This window comes from Triturus cristatus, chromosome 4_1, assembly GCF_964204655.1.
Source record: "Triturus cristatus chromosome 4_1, aTriCri1.1, whole genome shotgun sequence".
Lineage (NCBI taxonomy): Eukaryota > Metazoa > Chordata > Amphibia > Caudata > Salamandridae > Triturus > Triturus cristatus.
This window is the reverse complement of record NC_140585.1, coordinates 563,405,569-563,425,078: the sequence shown is the minus strand read 5'-3', so window position 1 is coordinate 563,425,078 and position 19,510 is coordinate 563,405,569. Positions and strand designations below refer to the sequence as shown.

At 43.8% G+C, this 19,510-nt stretch overlaps 1 protein-coding gene across 1 annotated transcript in view; it reads left to right on the top strand.

Moving 5' to 3' along the window:
• Positions 1 to 12,181, top strand: part of LOC146855233 (cadherin-related family member 3-like) — a 628,588-nt gene extending 616,407 nt beyond the window's left edge. The window contains exons 24-26 of the mRNA XM_085651100.1: positions 223 to 863; positions 8,358 to 8,452; positions 11,998 to 12,181. Of these exons, the coding sequence (XP_085507226.1) occupies positions 223 to 863; positions 8,358 to 8,452; positions 11,998 to 12,181 (920 nt within the window). The remainder of the gene's footprint in view (positions 1 to 222; positions 864 to 8,357; positions 8,453 to 11,997) is intronic.
• Positions 12,182 to 19,510: the final 7,329 nt, after the last annotated feature.

Sequence of the window (19,510 nt, the reverse complement as noted above, 5' to 3'; positions counted from 1 at the left end):
AATAAATATGTACTGCCTTTCCTAGCCCGGCTTTTAATCTTCTGAAAGAGTCTGACTCAGGGCATTTTCCCCGAAACCTTCAAGGAGGCAACTGTTGTCCCCCTCCTGAAGAAATTAGGTTCAGACCCCCAGATTTTGACGAATTACTGCCCTATCTCCCCCTCCCATAACTAGCTAAGGTCTTGGAGGCCTATGTAACTAGATGCCTTTCTGGGTTTCTAGAGGAGTCTGAATATCTCGATCCTCATCAAGCTGGCTTCCATCCAGCACACTCTATTGAGGCAGAGATATTGACAGTGTTGGACACTCTTCGTAGTGATGCCGATAAGGGCTCTCCACAGGCTCTGATCCTGCTCGATCTTTCCGCGGCCTGTGACACGGCCATCCATGGCTTACTGGTCGACCGTGTGAGAGATGCTGGGATTCAGGGACCTGCACTGGGCTGGATTAGTTGCTTTCTGGAAAACCGTTCTAAAGCAGTTTGTACCGCCCAGTTTACTGCTCCCAGAATTAGGATCTCATGTGGAGTCCCACAAGGCTCTTCACTTTCTCCTCTGCTGTTTAATCTTTACCTCCTCCCCCTCATCTGGGCTCTGAAGGAACGAAAAGTTTGTATGTTCAACTATGCTGATGATTTCCAAATTATATTTTCCATCAGCAACTCCCCCGACTCGGTCCATGCTTTTCAGTCCACCATGCTGTTCATTAGTGAATGGATGAGCAGCAATCATTTAAAACTTAACCCGGACAAGACACAGCTGGTTCTAACAAGAGGTATTCATAAAAATCCCTGGTATCCTAATTTTTGGCCCAAGGAATTGGGTCAACCTCCCTCCCCTTCTAGATTGGCCAAGAGCCTTGGGGTAACTATCAACCAGGACCTTATTATGAAGTCCCAGATTGGGTCAGTAATTTCCACTTGTTTCTTCCATTTGAGGAAAATAAAAAAGATCTGAAGATTACTCACCCAGGAAGCTCTAATTCAGGTGACTCTTGGCATGGTTGTGTCCCATACCGACTACACCAACTCGTTGTATTTTGGCCTTCCCTTATTTTTATCAAAACGTTTGCAGCTGGTACAGAACCAAGCTGCGCACCTTATTTTCCATCAACCCAGGAACAATCATCTCACTCTGCTTCTGAGGAAGCTACACTGGCTTCTGATTACTCAACACTGCGCCTTCAAAGTCTGCTGCCTCATTTTCAAATCTCTAAATGGAAGAAGTCCTACATTTTTGAACAGCCTGATTATAAGGCATGAACCCACACGCAACTTGCGCTCGGCCCACAAGCAATTCCTGTCTACTCCCTTATTTAAATTGAAGCGTGTAGGCGGTTCTAGGTTTGCTCTCCTGGCCCCTAAACTTTGGAATTCTCTTCCTTCTGAAATTCGCTTTTGCACTGACCTCCTAGTTTTTAGACAACTTCTTAAAACCTGGCTGTTTCGACAGGCTTATGAGTAACTCCCTAGGGCATGGGTATCTATCAGGGTAGCGCACAGAAACCAGCCCGGTGTACGTGCGCTATATAAATTCTTTTTAACATAACATACCTTTCAAGGAGCTGCTTCCAGCACACTCACACAAGAACTTGACACCAGGTGTTGGTCACCCTAGACCACTTGGAGCCTTGCAGAAGAATGAAGGAAATTTCCAGAAACATAGGTGGTGGTGGACTCGAAGTTTCACCCACTTCAAAGGCTGGCACCAGGTATAAATATTGGACCATCAGACCAGCTCTTCAATTCACTCAGCGGAGGGCATTCAGAAGGACTGCCTTGTATTCCAGGAGACTGCCCTGCTATGTAAGGACTGCTTTGTACCTCAGAGCAGGTGTGAATTCAAAGTAGGAACAGTTTTCAGAGGTCTGAGGATGAGCTGCAGCAGTTAGGGCCTCAATTGCTGAAGATGTTTCTTTGCTCAAGAGTCTTAAAGGTATTAAACCAGTCTTAAGCATCCAAAAAGAAATAGGGGCCACATCAATTAGGCCTGGGATGAAAACATTACTCTGATGTATTCTTCCGTATTTTCCAGTATTTCTCTTTACAACTGTTACAAGAAATGCCTAAGATTACGTTGTTATGGCACGTTATGTAAGTAAGCTTTTGTGAGGTAAAAATCCAATTACGGAAACAGTGTAAAATAACCACATTTAAACCACTATTGTTTGTGTCATGTGCCATTTTGCCTTACTTTTTTTTTAGCACTCAAAGTGCACTAAAAATGGACGTGAGGACACGATAAAAAAATTAAAAGCTGGCATTTTGTGTAATAATGTGTTCTTTCAAAACGTTTTGGGGGGGGATTTTGCCTAACTGTGAAACTGAAATTTACACAAATTTTACCCGGGGCTAATTTTATTATAGTTGTCCACTGATTAAAACTGTTTTATGTTCACTGCTGGGGACTTCACCAGCTCAAGAAAGCAACTCTGAAACTTAAGCAACCACAAACAGATAAGGGTAGAAATCCCTGGTAGGCCTCTGAAAGCTGACTGTCCAACCATGGCTGCAAGCTATTGCACTAATTGAGCTTAGCACCCAACAAACGCTGCCACGTGACACGAATTGAGGATGACTGGGGTGCCCTATACACAACTCCAGGCAAGCTAGCGAAAACATTCGCCATGCATTGTGCCACATTTTATGGACGAGTTCAGGGTTGCCCAACACAAGAGATTGACATGTATCTCTCCGACCTCCAGCTGCACAGATACTGGCTGACTAACGTCTCACTCTTGACGACCCGCTCATAGCTGATAAAAAAGCTGTGGCCATCTTCCAACTCCACAGGAGGGAAGAGCCCCGTCCCTAAATGCCTCCCTGGGTTTTTTTCGCTGCCAATCGGAAATGTTTACACTGTCCTTACTAAATTTATATTCTGAGATCCAAAGAGTCATTGATCTTATAGTCCATAAGACAGACTGTCCCCCCCACTTTTGATCCTTGAGCAGGCACATCTCCTTGATCAACTCCAAAACCAAAATGCTCACTCAAAAACTGGTGATGTGCCTCCTGATGGTTATCTGCAACCTTGTTCACAAAGATCTCAAGCTTCATGCCATCCAGATCAACGTGTCACAACATTGCCATCTACACAATGCACTGGCAGCCACCTGCTTTCAACATAAGCCCTTGGCGTTGATGCTCGGAGACTCCAAGAAGGCCTTTGACTGAGTTTCAGAGTCAGGGGTGCCCAATGAGTGCCATTTGGACTCGAACATGGGACGCGATAGGGGTGCTCTTTATCACCCCTTCTATTCGCCCTTGCAGTTGAACCCCTAGCACAGGCTCTCCATGCAGACTCATGCCTACAGGGCTTCAAGTGGTCTGACACCTGCGAAGACTGTGTCCCTCTATGCGGCTGACCTGCTGATGTAACTAGGAGACCCTCACATATGTAGCCTGATAGTTATGACCACCCTTGAAACATTTGAATACTATTTCAGACTTAAAATTAAGCAGGGAAAAACAAGGGAGTATCCCGTGGGACCACAAGAGCGCTTGGTGGAGTGGGCTTAAATAGCTGGGTAGATGGTCATGACCACTGGCTTCTGATACCCAGACCATGGTGGCACAGATGAAAATGGACAATCTCACATCCCTGGTCACGGCCAAGTGGAGCAACCTCCAGAGTTGGCCCTCTCTGTCGCTTTCGTTATTGGGTGAGTTGCATTAATGCAAATAACGATCTTCACTAAATTATTGTACACATCACAAAATCACCCATTTTACATCTCTAAAGCAGCCATAGCGCCCTTCCAATTAGACCTCAAGTCATTTATCTAGGGGGTAGGGCCCCAAGAGGTTCCATCCAGTAAGTGCTGTAAGTCCAATTGTTATGATGGCTTGTCAATGGCCAACCTATTATCGCCTCTCACCTGCTTGTGCTGAATGACTGGATCTTTGGTGCGGAAGACAACTCAGCCTACAGAGCTGACCGCTGGTACATGGGCACCGCACCCACTCTCCTCTTCACTATTTCTACGGCAGCGGATTGCCTTCACAGGCCCCCCCTCCCTGAGAAAAGTGGCCCTGTGGGTTTGGGTCTGTGCGGTTCTTCTGCCCATTAGCGGCTCAATTAGGGACCACGCTGAGGACCTCTGTTCTATAAAGGAAAAGCAAGTGTTTCAGGTCCGAGGATGTCCAAAGAAACACAAGAGGGTTTAGGAGCAGTATCAGGAGGTGGGGAGTAGAGGCTTATTACTGGGCAAGGCACTAACTTTGAGAGATATGAGGCTATGAGGGCATGGTATCAGATAAAGGTGAATGGAAATCGACTGCAACTAGGTGTAGTGTGAACATGTACTTATGGTGTTCTTTATTTTATGTGATGGTGTTGTCGAATATAAAAATCAATTAAAAAACGGACTGTTTTTGTTTGTTTTAAGACTGAAAATACAGTCTTTCAAATGTATTAATCTAAAAAGGCATTCTTAAGGCTACTTTAATGCTTGTTAAGCAAGAAAAAAAGCACTTCATAAAGCAGGGCCAATCATTCTTGCATTAACAATGTCTTAAGTCAAGTAAACAGTTTAATTAATCCGATGTTTACCAAGTTTATTACTTAACCTCATCAAAGGCAAAGTGGAAGAATCATTTATGGACATTCTGAGCATGATTCACAAAGGTACATTTACCCATGTTGTAGATGTAGTCACGTGTAAATCAAGTGTACCAAAGTGTACAACTACACTTTTTTGCTAGTCATCATTTTCGGGCATTAATCTGCACTTTTTTGCTGTTCACCATTTTCAAGTGCAGATTTACACCTAATTGTTAACCCGTTGTGGAGCCTCCTACAACCGGATTTACAAGTGTGCGTCATGTGTTGGTTTCTGAGTGACATTTCAATGTAGGTTCTGGCATAACATCAAAGCCTCTTGCCAACCACCTCTGAGTAAAGACAAAGGGGCAGATTTATGTTTCCTGGCGCATCCCTGCAAATCAGCAGGGATGCGCCAGGAAAGATGCGTCACGCAAGTTTACCCTTATGCCACCACAGATTCGCCGCATTTACAATGCAGCGCATCGTGGCGCAAGGATAAACAGATGCGTGACGCATCTGCTGGCGTAAGGGCGGCGCATTGCTGGAGTCTTGTCGCAAGCACAACGCAACTCCAGCAATGTTTAGGGGCTGCCCATACCTAACATGCTGCGTCATGCCTTACGCCTGCTTCAAGCAGGCACAAGGTTTTGACGCAGCAGCGTCGGAAAAGTGACTAATTGAAATCTTGTAGATTTCACTGCGTCACTTTTCCGAGGCTTTTTCCGATGAACGCCCACCTTGCATGCATTAAAACTGACGCAGGTTTAATGTAGCGCAGGGCTTTACAACGTGACGCATCTCCCTAGATGCGTCACGTTGTAAATAAGGCTCAACATGGCGCATGGTTTACGCCGCCGCTGCGTCACAAAAGTGACGCAACGGCGGCGTAAAAGTGGCGCAAGTCTAACATAAATCTGCCCCAAAGATTGTGGGCACCAGGGATTATCCCTATGTGGAGGGCTGGGACCCTGGCTGTGTTATACAGTCAGAACCCAGTGCTATGGGCAAAGGCTGAGTAAATATGTTTTTTTTAGTAGTGTGCAGTTGGGTGAACGACTTTCCTAAAGATTATGACTCACTACTGATCTCCACTGGAAGGGTGAGCCACTCAGAGACGGTTTAGCCTAGGAGTCTAGTTGTAAATGTGGACCAGGGTTACATTCCATTGTGCACAGCTTAGAACTGTGCATAGCATATGTTAAGCAACTGTGGAGGATTGTACATAGGTCCCGGATGAAGGCACAAACTCAGTGGCCAATCTTTGCTGTACGTCGCCAAATGTTATGAGCAGGGTCGGTTGGTTGCTCACAGCGACTGGGCACAGTTCTCCCAGTGCACATGGTCAATGGCAGCGTATTGGGATAATTGTATGATGTCATCAATAATCTCATCAATGATGTCATTTAAGATATCATGATTGATGTAGTATTTGAGGTCATAAGTAATGCATGTAGGGGTGCAAGTTATGATTTGTTTATTGAAACATAGGTGGCAAATTTCGGTGTTTCTTAGAGTCTGTTTTGTACCCATAACCGCACTTTAAATGTTGCTTTGTCAGTTAATTGGAGAGGTGTTTTTTAATGTGCATTACGGTATTATGAGCAAACCTAAGCATAATTCTACTTTAACCTTTGTTGTTTCGTGAATTTCTGTTTTCTTTTAATGATATAAAATGTGCAAGTGTTTTTTGCATTTCAACCTGAGTTAAATTGTTACAATTGCTGTGCACATATTTTGTCTGTAAATAGCACGGAATAGTTGCAGTCTCTGAAGCACACTTTTGTGTGCTTCAGACATCTTAGCCATTATAGAGCATGACTTCTAGAGCGATGACGCAGGGGTGGACTGAATATCCTGTTTTTGTGGCAATCCTCTGCATCCTACCTGTGCCAGGGATTGTGTATGGAGACGACGTTCCCAAACCTAAGCCAATAGTTAATCTGTTTGCTTCTTTCGACTGCCCATAGTAAGGGCAGTCCAAGGAGCTTTGCAGGCCAGAATCTGAGAATCAGCATCAACCGGTGCAATCGGACTGATGCAGCGGAGAAGTGGCTGCAATGTGCAAACTTTAGCCATTCGCTGTAACCCATCTTTAAAGGGTCTCTAAACTCCAAGCTGGATGGCCTTTTATCGTCTGCTTGGGGGGATTGAGACCAATGGTCTCAAAATTGAATTTGACATGTTTTTCCTCCTGTCTGTCTTCCCTTCTGTTCTTTCTGCTGTGTGTCTTTCCTATTGACTTTCCATTTAAGGTTATTTCACATTATTCTCCCTGTACGAATTTTCCCATTGTTTTTTTCTTACGCCTTTTATCCATTGTACTTCCTCCTCTGTCTTCACATAAAAGGATTTTTACTAAAAGGAATATTCCCGTTTTAGTGCTCTAACACATTCAAATACAGGGTTTTCACAAATGATTGTTCCTTGTGCTCATTCATTGCAGACCTCTTGGCTTTGTGAATGCTTGTTTTTTTAAGTAGTCCTGCTTTCCTCCATATAACTCATTTCTGAATTTCCACATCCCCATTTAAAATGGTTGAGGAGGGACCCGTTGTTGTTTAATACAGAACTTTAAAAGACTGAGCAATCAAATCTGAAAGGATTGTGATTTGACTCGGTTCGTAGGCAGCCTCTGCCTTCTGAGGGGTGGTGACACAAACAAATTGCCATTTACAAAAACGTGTAAATCCGACATGTTTCAGCTGTTGTGACCCCTTAAAAGCGATTCAACAATATTGATGGGACAGAATACCAAGAGCAGAATATAATATCAAAATACAATATTGACAGGCGAGTAAGTGTAGAATTTCTATACTTAACTCCTCATATATGTGGTACATAAATATTCATGGTATGTAGATGTCGACTTAGGAATAGTAAGTCTATGCTTCTTTTTAAGCACAAACCTTTCAATATGTTCTTCCTCCACAGTCTGCCGTCGTTAGTAGTATGCCACACTATTGTTGCTGTTGATATATTCAGTGGTACAGTCATAAGAGCAATAGTGTAGGAGGCTCCAGTGACATGAGAACGTTCTGGGGTATTTCTGGAAGGAAGTGCCTGTCTAACCGACATAAACACATTGCTTCTCCCAATCTGTCTTTTTGGCTGAGATCAACAATCATTGACAGCTATCTTCTGTTTATTTTACACTTTCTTCTTCTGGCACTGTGCTGTGTTCTGCTATGTGTGAATCAATACAAAATAAACTACTGATTGTCTTGTATTCAAACCGTTAGATTCTCTACTTGACGCATTTATTAAATATTTATATTCCGTGTCATTGCTGTTTCTGTGTGGCATTACAAGAGCACAGTTAGAAATTAATATTTAATTGATCAGTATTTTCTGAATACGAGTCTCTCTCATGCACCCTCAATTTCTCTGAATATGAGAAATCAGTTGTACATGCAGTGCAGTTTGACTTCAGTTTAGGAATGAGGCAAATAAGATTACAGTGAGCTGCCTTTTAGGTCTGGCCTTGAGACAGTTGTAGCTGTCACAATAGACTATTGATTCTTTAAAAAAAATATGACATACCTACATATGGAGGTTTTGATTACAGGCCGTTACGCATTGGTCTCTTACGCTGTCATTCAACGTTGTTTCCTCCCACTACAGCATACAGCACATGACAATGGATCAGGCCAATTCAGTAATTGTCCCTCTTGCACTATGAATGACATAAATGTTACCTGATCACATGTGCATACAGACTTAAATATAGTTCGCTTTTAATTCCAAGGTGACATGGTTTACTCCATTCCTTTTTTTCATTATTTTTAAAAAATGTTCCTCTCTATCTTTTAGGGTGTGCAAAACCTAGAGGGGGAACCAGCATTTAAAGTGCTCGGCATCGAAGCAGCATCTGTGCTGCTTTTCATTGCCATGAAGTATATAAAAAAGTGAGCGATGGAATGCTTGAATTACTTGAGCCGCATCCCAGTCCATTGTTATATATGCACATCAACTCACCTCAGTTTGGACCCAGCCATATGCAAATCAGTCTTGACCCTGCTCCAATAGAAACAGTCCAGCCCGTACTTCCAGACTAGGTCCTCCCTGAACAGTAACACAAGTCTCCTCCCTCTTTCCCTTCTGGAAGTTCCTCTCTGTAAGCTGGAGGGGTATTGGATGCTTGTGTTTCCCCGTAGGGGGTTTCCTCTGTCTTCGGGCTCTCAGGGGTGCAGAGCAGATGGATCCTGGACCCTGGACCTGCGAATCCTGCGAGCCCTGCTACACTCTAATCTGATATGGAGCTGCAGGCAGGCTGAGGTAATCCAGAGGCTGGCTGTAGGAGGCAACCCCCGAAGAGCTGCAGCCCACGGAGAAGGTCTTTGAGCCATTCCACTGCCCAGACTCATTCCTGAACCTGACAGGTTGGTCTTCCCTCCTTTTCCCTCGAAGAGCCCATTGATGTGAATCGAGGAGTGGAGGTATGTCAGGCTTCCCACACCAGAGAATGTGGGCCTGAATGCTTTTTTGTTCAAAAGTAGTGCGGAGCGGAACTCTGCAAAATTCCACTGAGTTTTTAAGCAACTCCGTGGAATTCCACATAGTGCAAATTCATGTAACTCACCCACTCTTACCTAGGACCTGCCTATACCAACCATTAAGTCAACTTCCACCAAATCTCTAGACACCGGCGCTCCTCTTCACTCGCCCTCGCACACCCCGTCATCTGTCGCAGCCACACCGATGGCCACTCATTCTCCTACATTGCTGCCAAGACTTGAAACAACCTTCCCTTCCAGCTCCACACAACTCACTTGCTGGCAAACTTCAGAAAGAGACTCAAGTCCTGGCTCTTCGATGGAAACACAGCTCCCAGATACCCCTAGAGGTGACAGTGTAGCACTTTACAAATGCTGCTTGATTGATTGATAGACAGTGGTGCACTGATTATTATCATGCCAGTGGTATAATTTAACAGCCTGTCCCCAGTGCCAAGACTCACCCCGTCACAAAGGTACATACTACGGTACCTTTCAAACCATTACAAAGTCAAGGGTCATTCACAGCGAGAATGCAGCATAGAACGATGTCAATGCAAGCCACCATTCATGTTCTATAAGGAACTGTGTTGAGTGCATGTTTGCTCGGCTTTGCCACTGCTGCTGACATGGGGTTGATATCCCCCAATTACAACATCCGAGCTCGGTCTGAAATTGTGAACCAGTCCCATCATTATTTCATGAGTTGGGACGACTATAGAACATGAAAGTGCAGTTGTACATTAACTACGAAATTTGTTCTGTTGCCTAGCAGCATCGCAGAGTTGCTTTCCATTTTCAAGAAGCTGTAGAGAAAGAGTTAAAAACATTGCTAAAACATGACATCCTTCAACACTCCACTGGACCTATGCCATGGTTTTTGCCTGTAGTTGTTTGACCCAAAAAAGGACGGTAATGGAGCAGTGCGCATTTGTGTTGATATGTGCCATGCAAACAAGTCCATTGAGTGGGAAAGACACCCTGGTCCTCACATGGACCTATGCGACTCATAGGACTCTATAGTCCTATGCAACTTTTTGGCTGACTTTTGGGAAGAAATGATTAATACCATCCATGAGAATTTTTCCGATGACCCTGGACAGCCGGAGGAGGAAACCTATTTAAGTCATCCTCCGCCGAATGTCACTGCTGTCCTGGATAAATTTGAGTCATGCTCTTTGGAGCAAGCGCAGAAGGTGCTGGCCCTTGCTAAATCTGGCTCTCCTTTGGTCCTATACCCCCACACCGAGAATCATCTCCTACCTAGCCCATTCCATTGTGCTATCAGCAATGGCTCTTTATGGTCTTTCTCTAGTTTCAGCTAAACATTCGGTCAAGCGGAAGTCTGCCACAGTGTCTCCTATCATAAAATAAGCCTGCCACCAATCCAGATGTTCTTACCAACTACCGACCAATCTTACTGCTTCCTTAGCCTGGAAAAACTCTAGGAAGCTACATAAATAACTTGCAGCTTTCCTAGAAGACCACAATATCCTAGACCCCTCACACTCGGGTTTCAGAGCGATGCAAAGCACGGAGACCACACTAGTGGCAGTGACCGATACCATCAGATTATCACTAGACTCAGGCACACAAGTTATGCTGGTGTTACTAGACCTATCTGCAGCCTTCGATATGGTCTCTCATTCAGACTTAATTTCATGACTGCATGATGCGGGGATATATGGCAGAGCGCTACACTGGCTCATGGACTTTCTTGACAATCGAACACAAACCATCTCTATCCACTCCTTCCACGTCTCAAACACTGTTAATAAACAAAGGAGTCCCACGGGGTTCCTCCCTGAGCCCAACACTATTTAATATCTATGTAGCCTCCCTGGCATCAATTGTAAGATCAGCGAACGTCTCATTTCCTTTGGGCAGTATCCTGAAAAGGTAGATACTCGGTTTGCAGGCTGCATGAGAGAAATTGCTGATTGGAAAACGGCCTCTAATTGAATGGCGAGAAAAACAAGATTGTGCTATTTGGTAAGGTGAAGGTGATCTGGTAGGCAGAGTGATGGCCCGCTGAATTTGGTCTACCCAAGACCATAGGTGGTAATGAATCTTAGCATTAAATTTGACCAAACTTTATCCATGAAAGAGCTGGTCAGTGCTACTTGTGGCACCTGCTTTGCCACAATGCATACCCTACGAAAAATATTTCCACTTCAAGAAAGACCCTAGTCCAGAAACTAAACATGAGTCGCCTGAACAATGAGAATGCACTGCTAGTGGTAGCTAACAACACACTCCTGTCCAAACCGCAAGTAGTGCAGAATACGGTGGCTCGGTTGAACTGCAACCTCCCCTCACCTTCCTCTTCCACTCACATTCTGAAAGCCACGTACTGGCTGCCCATTCGAATACAGGCCATTTTTTAAGCTATGTTGCTTGACCCAAAAGGTACTTAATAAGTCATTATCTACCTACCTGTACTCCAGACATTGCAACTACCAACCGACTGAACTGCTTAGATCCACAAATAAAGCTTTATTAAGGATCCTCACATATACACTTTCAGAATTAGAGGCAGTTACTTCTCCTACCTTGCTCCTCTCCATTGGAACAAACTCCCTCCGCATATTTGTACTTGTGCTGATCTTCCCAAATTCAAAAACTTCTAAAGACATGGATGTTTTTACTGCACTGGAATGTTCCTGAGTAGCAAGCATCAAGATACTTCTTCGGGAGTGAGTTGCTGCGCTATAATACGTGCTTATAACATAACATAACCTAACATGTAGGAGACATGATCATGTATTTTCCTGTCTTGGCTTAATTAAAGGATAGCATCAACAAGAAGAGAACTGTAGGTTCATTACTACTTTTTCACCTTATGTTGGTTTGTTCATATAAAAGAGATTGGAATTTGGAGTGTCTTCATATGCTGAGATATTTCAGGATGCTATTCGCTGCGTGATTCAACCTGTCACACATGCTTTCAATTTCAGGTTAATGGTTTTTGGGAGAACACAGAAAGAACACGACAAGGCCCTTACCCAAGTGTGCCTGTTACTCGCTGATGCAGGACTCAGTCTGAATGCAGTAAAGTGTGAATTTGATAAAACCAAGCTCAAGTTTAAAGGGCATATATTCTCTAATGGGGGAAAGCCTCCAGATGCAGGCAAGGTGTAAGCTCCCTCATCCACTAACCTCCGTGAAGATGTTACCTTGCTTCAAGCATTTTTAGGCATGGCCAGTTATTGTTCAAAATACATTCGCAACTTTGCTGCAGTGAGTGCTCCTTTGAGAGACTTCACAAAGCAAAATGTCCCATTGCAGTGAGCTCATGAATGCGTCCAAAATTTCAAAGCAATAAAGCATGCAATTGAGACTACAACTGAAATGGCCTATTTTGACGCCAAGTTAGATACTGATATCTCAATACGTGCAAGTGCTGTGGGGCTGGGGACAATCCTTGCTCAACACAACGGTCATCTGAATTGTGCCTTATGTCAGTCGAAGCCCATCCAAAACAGAATATGCATATTCTCCACTGGAAAAGGAAAATCTGGCTGTAGTGTGAGCCTGCAAACATTTTCATGTACTCCTCAATGGAAAACGGTTTACAGGCATTTCTTACAATTTTTGGAAATTCGAAAGCCAAGATGCCCCCTTGCATCGAGAGGTTGGGGGTTGACATTGCAAGAGTATGACTATGAAATCATACAAAAGCAGAGGAAGGATCAAAACCCTGCAGACTACTTTTCACGAGTGCTGCTACATCGCAGTTTAACATCCAATGTGGCTGAAGAGTATCTCAATTGTATTGTGAGGTCTAGCACTCCAGCGGCTCTGTCTGTGGAACAAATCATTGCTGCTAACAATACAGACAGAAACATGGTTATCATCAAATACCTCATTACAACGCAGTCCTGGAGAAAGCATATTCGGCCCCTTGCAGATACTGTTCATTTTCAAAACTTCAAGGATGTGCAAAATGAGCTAGCAGTCACCAAAGGCATAATATTGAAAGGCTCAAGAATCGTCATACCGGACAGCCTAAGACAGCAAGTATTTGAACTGGCCCATGAAGGACACCGTGGTATTATAGCCACCAAGGGAGCTCAAAAAGATCTTGTGGTTCCCTCGGTTGATGAGCGAGTCGAGAAAGAGCTGAAAATGTGTCACATTGCTTGTCTCCCAAGGTGACACAGCACCCAGTGACAATGTCAGACCTTTCTGCCCATGTCTGGGAGAGAGTTGCAGTTGACTTCCTTGGGCCTCTAGATTATGGACATCTTCTCATGGTAGTCATTGATGAATATTCAAGTTTTCTTCTAGTGGGAGATCTATCTTCGACAACCCATGACAAAGTCATAGAACAGCTTGATGACATCTATGCAGCGTCAGGCTTTCCTGAAGTCCTCAAGTCTGACAATGGCCTGCCATTCAATAGCAAAGTATTCAAAGAATTTCTTAGCTGACTCAATGTGAAACAGCAAAAGAGTACACCTCCCTGGCCCCAAGCCAATGGAGTCAATGAGCAATTCATGGGCACACTCAAGAGGGCGATTCAATGAGTGCTGATGGAAGAAATCGATTTGAACCAAGCTCTGTGTCAGGCCCTCCAGCCCTATCTATCAACTCCTCACTCCACGACCAGTGAGAGTCCATCCACCTTGCTATTTGCGAGAGCCATCAGAACAAAACTACCTCAATGGACATCAGATTGATCAGTGAATGTGGACAAAGTTCATATCTCTGATGCCATTCAGAAAAAAAAAAAAAAAACATATGCTTGCAGTTCCGGTGTTCCCAGGAAAAGTCTTTGACAAATGAGACTGGGTTCTGGTTAAACAGAGACAGAAACAGAAACAGATGCTCCATTTGACGCTGACCCATTGTGGGTTATATCATTCAAATGACACATGGTAACAGCACATCGTCCCGGAAAGTACATCACACAGCACACATCACATTTTAAACATCTACCTCCACAGTTATCAGCTCCTCAGACTACATGTGAGGGGACCCCGCTCACAAGTATCATTCAATCACCTGTGCCACCGTTACCTGATCAGGGTGGACTTTGTTCATCTCAGGTCACCTGTGCCGGTGCGAGACAAGTGCGAGCACCTCGCATACATTTTGAGGAAATGTGATTTCTTAATTATATCTGCCACTTTTAATTTAACAAAAGGTGAGATGTAGTGTATTAATGATGTACCATCATTTTTGTCTGCCACCCCAAATGCAGCGCCTTCTTCAGCAGCAATTGAATGCTCATTTCTCATTGTCACTGTTAGACATTGGGGTGCATATTTACAAGGAAATGGGGGAGCGCAAAGCTGCGCAGAATTTGGCAGCACGCACTTCTCCATTTGCAAAATGCAGTGACACGCAGTATTTAGAGCAATATGGTGCACCCCTGTGTTTTACCTAGTGCGGCTGCTAAAAAATAGCTGCCTAGCCCCAATGCAGGCACCCTTGCACAATAGTGCAGTGGTGCTTGCATTGCAGGGAATGATTGTTTATGTGCAGGAAGGTGTCCTTTCTGCCAAATAAACAACCAATTATGGTGATGTGTTACTTCTATGTGTGCTGCATTCTGAAGCACACATAGAAGTGGCAAATCGTCATTTTTAAATGATTGTTTTTGTGCAGGAAGGGACACCTTCCTGCACATACGCAATCATTAATGCTGTTTTGCTCTTTGTATGTGTGCTGCAGAAACCTAGAAAAGGCAAAAATTAGGAGAAATAAAAGTATTTCTCTTTGTTGCACCATTCTAATGTCTGCTATTGCATGGCGTTAGTTTTTGGCACTGCCTCAGATTTACACATCCTTGAAATTCTGGAGCAGCATCAAAAAGCAATGGGTGCCAGGGTGAAATGCCCACAGCATCACCATTGGCACATGCCTTTTACACAAAGTAATGCGTTTAAAAGGGCCATATTTACAAGCTGAACTAAGTCACTCCAATTGGCCTTGCGTCACTTTGTCTATTTGAAGAAGGGCATAGTGCCAACAGAACCTTGGTAAAAGTGACATTGTAGTGGCTTTATCCCCTTGTAAATATACCCCTGGGCCTCTAGTTGGCAGAGGTCTGCACCCTGTCCAAATAGGACCACAGTCCAAGTCATAGTAAGCTAATTACACACTTTAAATTAACCTGTGCTCACCCTCTGGTAGCTTGGCATGCTTAACTTAAGAGGCAATGTGTAAAGTATTTGTGCAAAACTTATGTTCCAGTAACACAATGAAAACACCACAAACAATCTCCACACTAGTTTAGAAGAATAGAGAATATTTATCTGAGTAAAACAGACCAAAACAACAAACATCCAATAAGTAGAAGTCGAGATATGAATTTTTAAAGATTACATCCAAAAACATTGCTTAGAAGTCAATAGCGCTTAAATGTTACTTGAGATCGCGCTAGACCGTGGTAAATCCAAGGCTCCGACCAACCCTGATGGAGGGCAGGCCGACTACTGGAACCACGTAAGTACCGCTAACAAAGTACCTTGGGGATTATTTACAAGTGCCTTGCGCAGCCGATACATCACTTTTTCCCATATTAAAAGTGACGCACCATTAGCGCAAGGGGCTTGCTAATAAGCCCCCTTGGATGGAGCAAGTGTCACTGTTGAGAGCCCGAGGCATGGTCTTGCACAGGGTTTCCCCGTCATTGTCAAGACCCATTGAGATGCAGGCACTGCAGTCCATGCAGACCATCGTCATCAAGCCATGCCTGCTCTATTGCCACTGTCATCGAGCAGCCATTGCATTGGCATTGAAGGTCAATGAATTGGTTCTGATCAGTGCAAAGTCGCTCAGGCAAGGGTCAGACTCACAGATGGCAGAGTCCAGCAGTACCAGCAGAATTTACAAGAAGTCTTTTATAACCCTGAGACAGGAGACAACCCAGCAAGCCCTTGAAATCACTCTGAGTTCAAGTTAGATGGTCCAGTCCTTATCTTCAACAGGGCAGAGATCAGCAGGCAGCAGGACTGCTCATAAAAACAAAGAAGCAGTTGCTTAGAAGTGTTAAGCAGTTCCTTAGAAGTGTCAGACAAGCAGAGTGGAAATTCTTGTACCCCAACAGTCCTTACTCCTGGCAGAGATTTTCACAGGTCCAGTAGTGCACTGTCTTGGTAGGGTCAACGCCTTAGTACTTTTTCCCAATTGTGCCTTTGAGGTGGGGGTGACTTCAAAGCAATTCCTTGATGTATACAGGTCTCCTTTCATCCCAGCCCTGTCTGCCAGGCTATCTGTGGTGGGTAAACAGCCCTTTGTGTGGGCAACATGACACTGCCTATTCAGATGTAAATGTCAGTTCCCACTCCCCCTTCCTGCCCAGGAAGGTTATCAGAATGCAGATAAATGCAGATGACTCCTTTGTCACACCCACCCTTCCTGTGTGTGTGGCTGTCTAGAGGGAATGAACAAAGTGTAGCTGTCACCCAGCCCAGACGGGTATTAGGGACAGGCTACCAGGCACACAGAGCAGTAAGAGCAGAGAATTGCCCACTTTCTAAAAGTAACACAAAAAGAAGATAAACAGAATGCTGAACATTGTCAAACATTCACCCCCAGTTACAGATCTGGATTAATTGCATTGTCCTTTTGCTCACAATACCACCCCAGTTTGGACCCAAAGATATGCAAAGCAGTCTTTGACCCTGCTTCCCATGGGAACAGTCCAGCCAGAACTGCAAATCCAGGTCCACCCTGGACTGGAAAGCAAGCCTTCTGGGACTGGTTTCAGGGTATCACCCCTCATCAGCCAGGCTAACTTGAATCAAGTTGCATAGCGAGCACGGGACCCACGTCTGGGCATACCCTTCCCACTTAGGGTGACTATAGCAGCACAAAATGATGATAGAGGGAATGCTAAACATTGTCAAACATTCACTCCCAGCCACAGATCTGGGTGAAATCTATCATTTTTTGCTCGCCATGCCAGTTTGGAGCCAGCTATATGCAAATCTGTCTTGACCCTTATCCCCATATGAACATTTCAGCCCGAACTGCCAGGCCAGGTCCTTCCTGGACCTAAAAATAAGAATTCTGGGACACGTTCCGGGGAATCACACCTCATCAATAACTCTGGTTATTTTGCAAATCAGGCCACCTCAATTTTGACACAGATATTGGCAAATCAGTCTTGACCCTGTTCTTAAGGGAATAGTCAAGCCCAAACTGCCAAGTCAGGTTCTGCTTGAACTGTAACACAAAGAACAAGGACTGATTTCGCCTTATTCACGCATTCCATCTATCACATTGTTTCTGTTACAATTTAAAAGAGCCACAATGGCCAGTAAATTGTGGGCAGCCTGTTTCACTTTTCCATGTCAAGCTGTTCCAAGCTGAAAAGAATGGTAAGAAAATGCAAACTTCTGCTTTATGTCACATCATTTCTACTTCTTAAATACAAAATTGAGATGGTATTCCTTTCAGTTTCAATTGTGTTCACATAGGAAAAAGATAGTGTTGTGCATCACAGTGAGTACAGGGCACATATCTGTTGATTCTGGCCCACCTAGGGCATGCACAATCATCATTCACAGCCACTGTCTGTGGTCCTTCGTCCCAGAGTGAGCTAAAATAGGCAAATCCTGTTTGAACAATGTAGGGGCTTATTTAATGTTTGGTAGACAGGGTACTTGGGTGGAGTATCTTGTCTGTCAAACTGAGAAGCAACCCACATTCTTTTCCATCTCCTCTGGCAGAAACCTTGCATCAATGGACTTTGTGTAAATATAACTCAACTTCCTGCCATTGTGATTTACATTTGTACTGCTCAGAACTGCTGGGTAAACGGCCCTGGTGTCTGAGTCATTAGTTTCTTTGTTTGACAAAAACACCCACCTTTGGAGTTTGTTTTTGTAAAACAAAAAAGCTAGTCTCCCAGGCGATGAAATATGGCCGTTGTTCAGTACATTGTCACTGCCTTCAGGTGAGTCACCATGGCAGAGAGTCCTCTGAAGCATAGAGATTTCTGCGATGCAGGCATGATCTCAAAATATGGTGAGCTGTAGCCCACCAGGACAGTGGAGTATATTCATCCGCTGCCCTGGCAGAACATAGTGCTTCCCGCAAGGGACTCAATAACTCCCCTAGTTTTTAGGAGTTCTGAATAGAACATATATTAGGTTTGGTAAGGTTTGTATTAATGGTTTGAGAATCTTCTATAATCTTGGTCTTAATGCTGAGGGAAACCCACCTCATGGTTTTGTAACCTGCATTGGAGCTGGTGTGTTATCCAACTGAGGTCCATGCTACCTAGGGTAGAGTTGGTTATCTAGATGGACATTTATTTACTGTAGCCAGAACCGTGCACGGTGAAGATGATATTCAATTTATTTAGTCTTCACTGAAAGCCAGTGAAGTGTAATCAGTCTAGGTTTTATGTTGTCATGACTTTTTAGACTGAGGCTCATTCTGGCCACTGGCGTTCGCAAAGAAATAACACATCCATGTGTTTACCAGGGCTTCTTAGCATTAGCAAATTATGTCCGAATCCTTAAAGTAGGTCAAAAAGGTAGCGAAATACTTCCACAGGTATTTCTCCTGGGAAATCATTCAATTACAAATAGTTTATCCTATGATAAGGATAAGTAGAGAGTTTGCCACTTCTGAAATGGGTCTCATTGTATTAAGTTATGATGAATTATGTTCTTACTAGTCTTGAAGGTCAGGAGCGCCAATAAATAATGTCCTCATTTCTCTTTACAGCGTCAGGAAGACACTACCTGTTCAACAGTCAAACCGGCAAAGTCCAGTGGCTGAATTAGGCAAAGAAAATACTCACAGTATTCAACTGTGTTGGAGTCACCCTCTCCTTTATCAAACTAAAACTAAGATGGAAAAACAATGTTGGTTTTTATTTCGCAAGAGGAATACATCATGATAGTGTGTGCCTATAGATAGTTAGAATGCTCGTTATTAACTTTATTAATTATAGTTACTAACTGTTGATTTTCTCTGTTTACCTTACGACATTTTGACAATCTCTTCTTTCACTTTTTCAGGATTTATAAAAAACTGATTTCCTAAAAGTTTTGAAAATGTTGCTTTTGTTATCTTAGGGCCATATGTATCATTCAAAATTGCGATCAAAAACGCCGAAATTCGCAGAATCTCGGCGTTTGTGATCGCAATTTGGCTAAGTGGGATGTATTAAGGTAAAACTGCCTCGCAAAATAAGGAATCGCAAAATTTGTGATTCCTTATTTTGTGATTGCATTTAAGGAATCGCAAATTTTGCGATTCCTTAAATGCAACGTAAGAGGCACAGAAAAAAGTGCAATTTGGGCTTAATGAATCGCCAATTACCACCTACTTCAAGTTGGTCGTAATTTGCGATTTCTCTGAAAAATGCACTTTTTTGCATTTTTCAAAGTGCCATGTGACTCACATACATGCCCTCAGGGCATGTATGTGTGCTACATGTGCACACATGCACATTTCAGGGATGCAACAGGGTGTCCATTTGACACTCTGGCACCCTTGAAA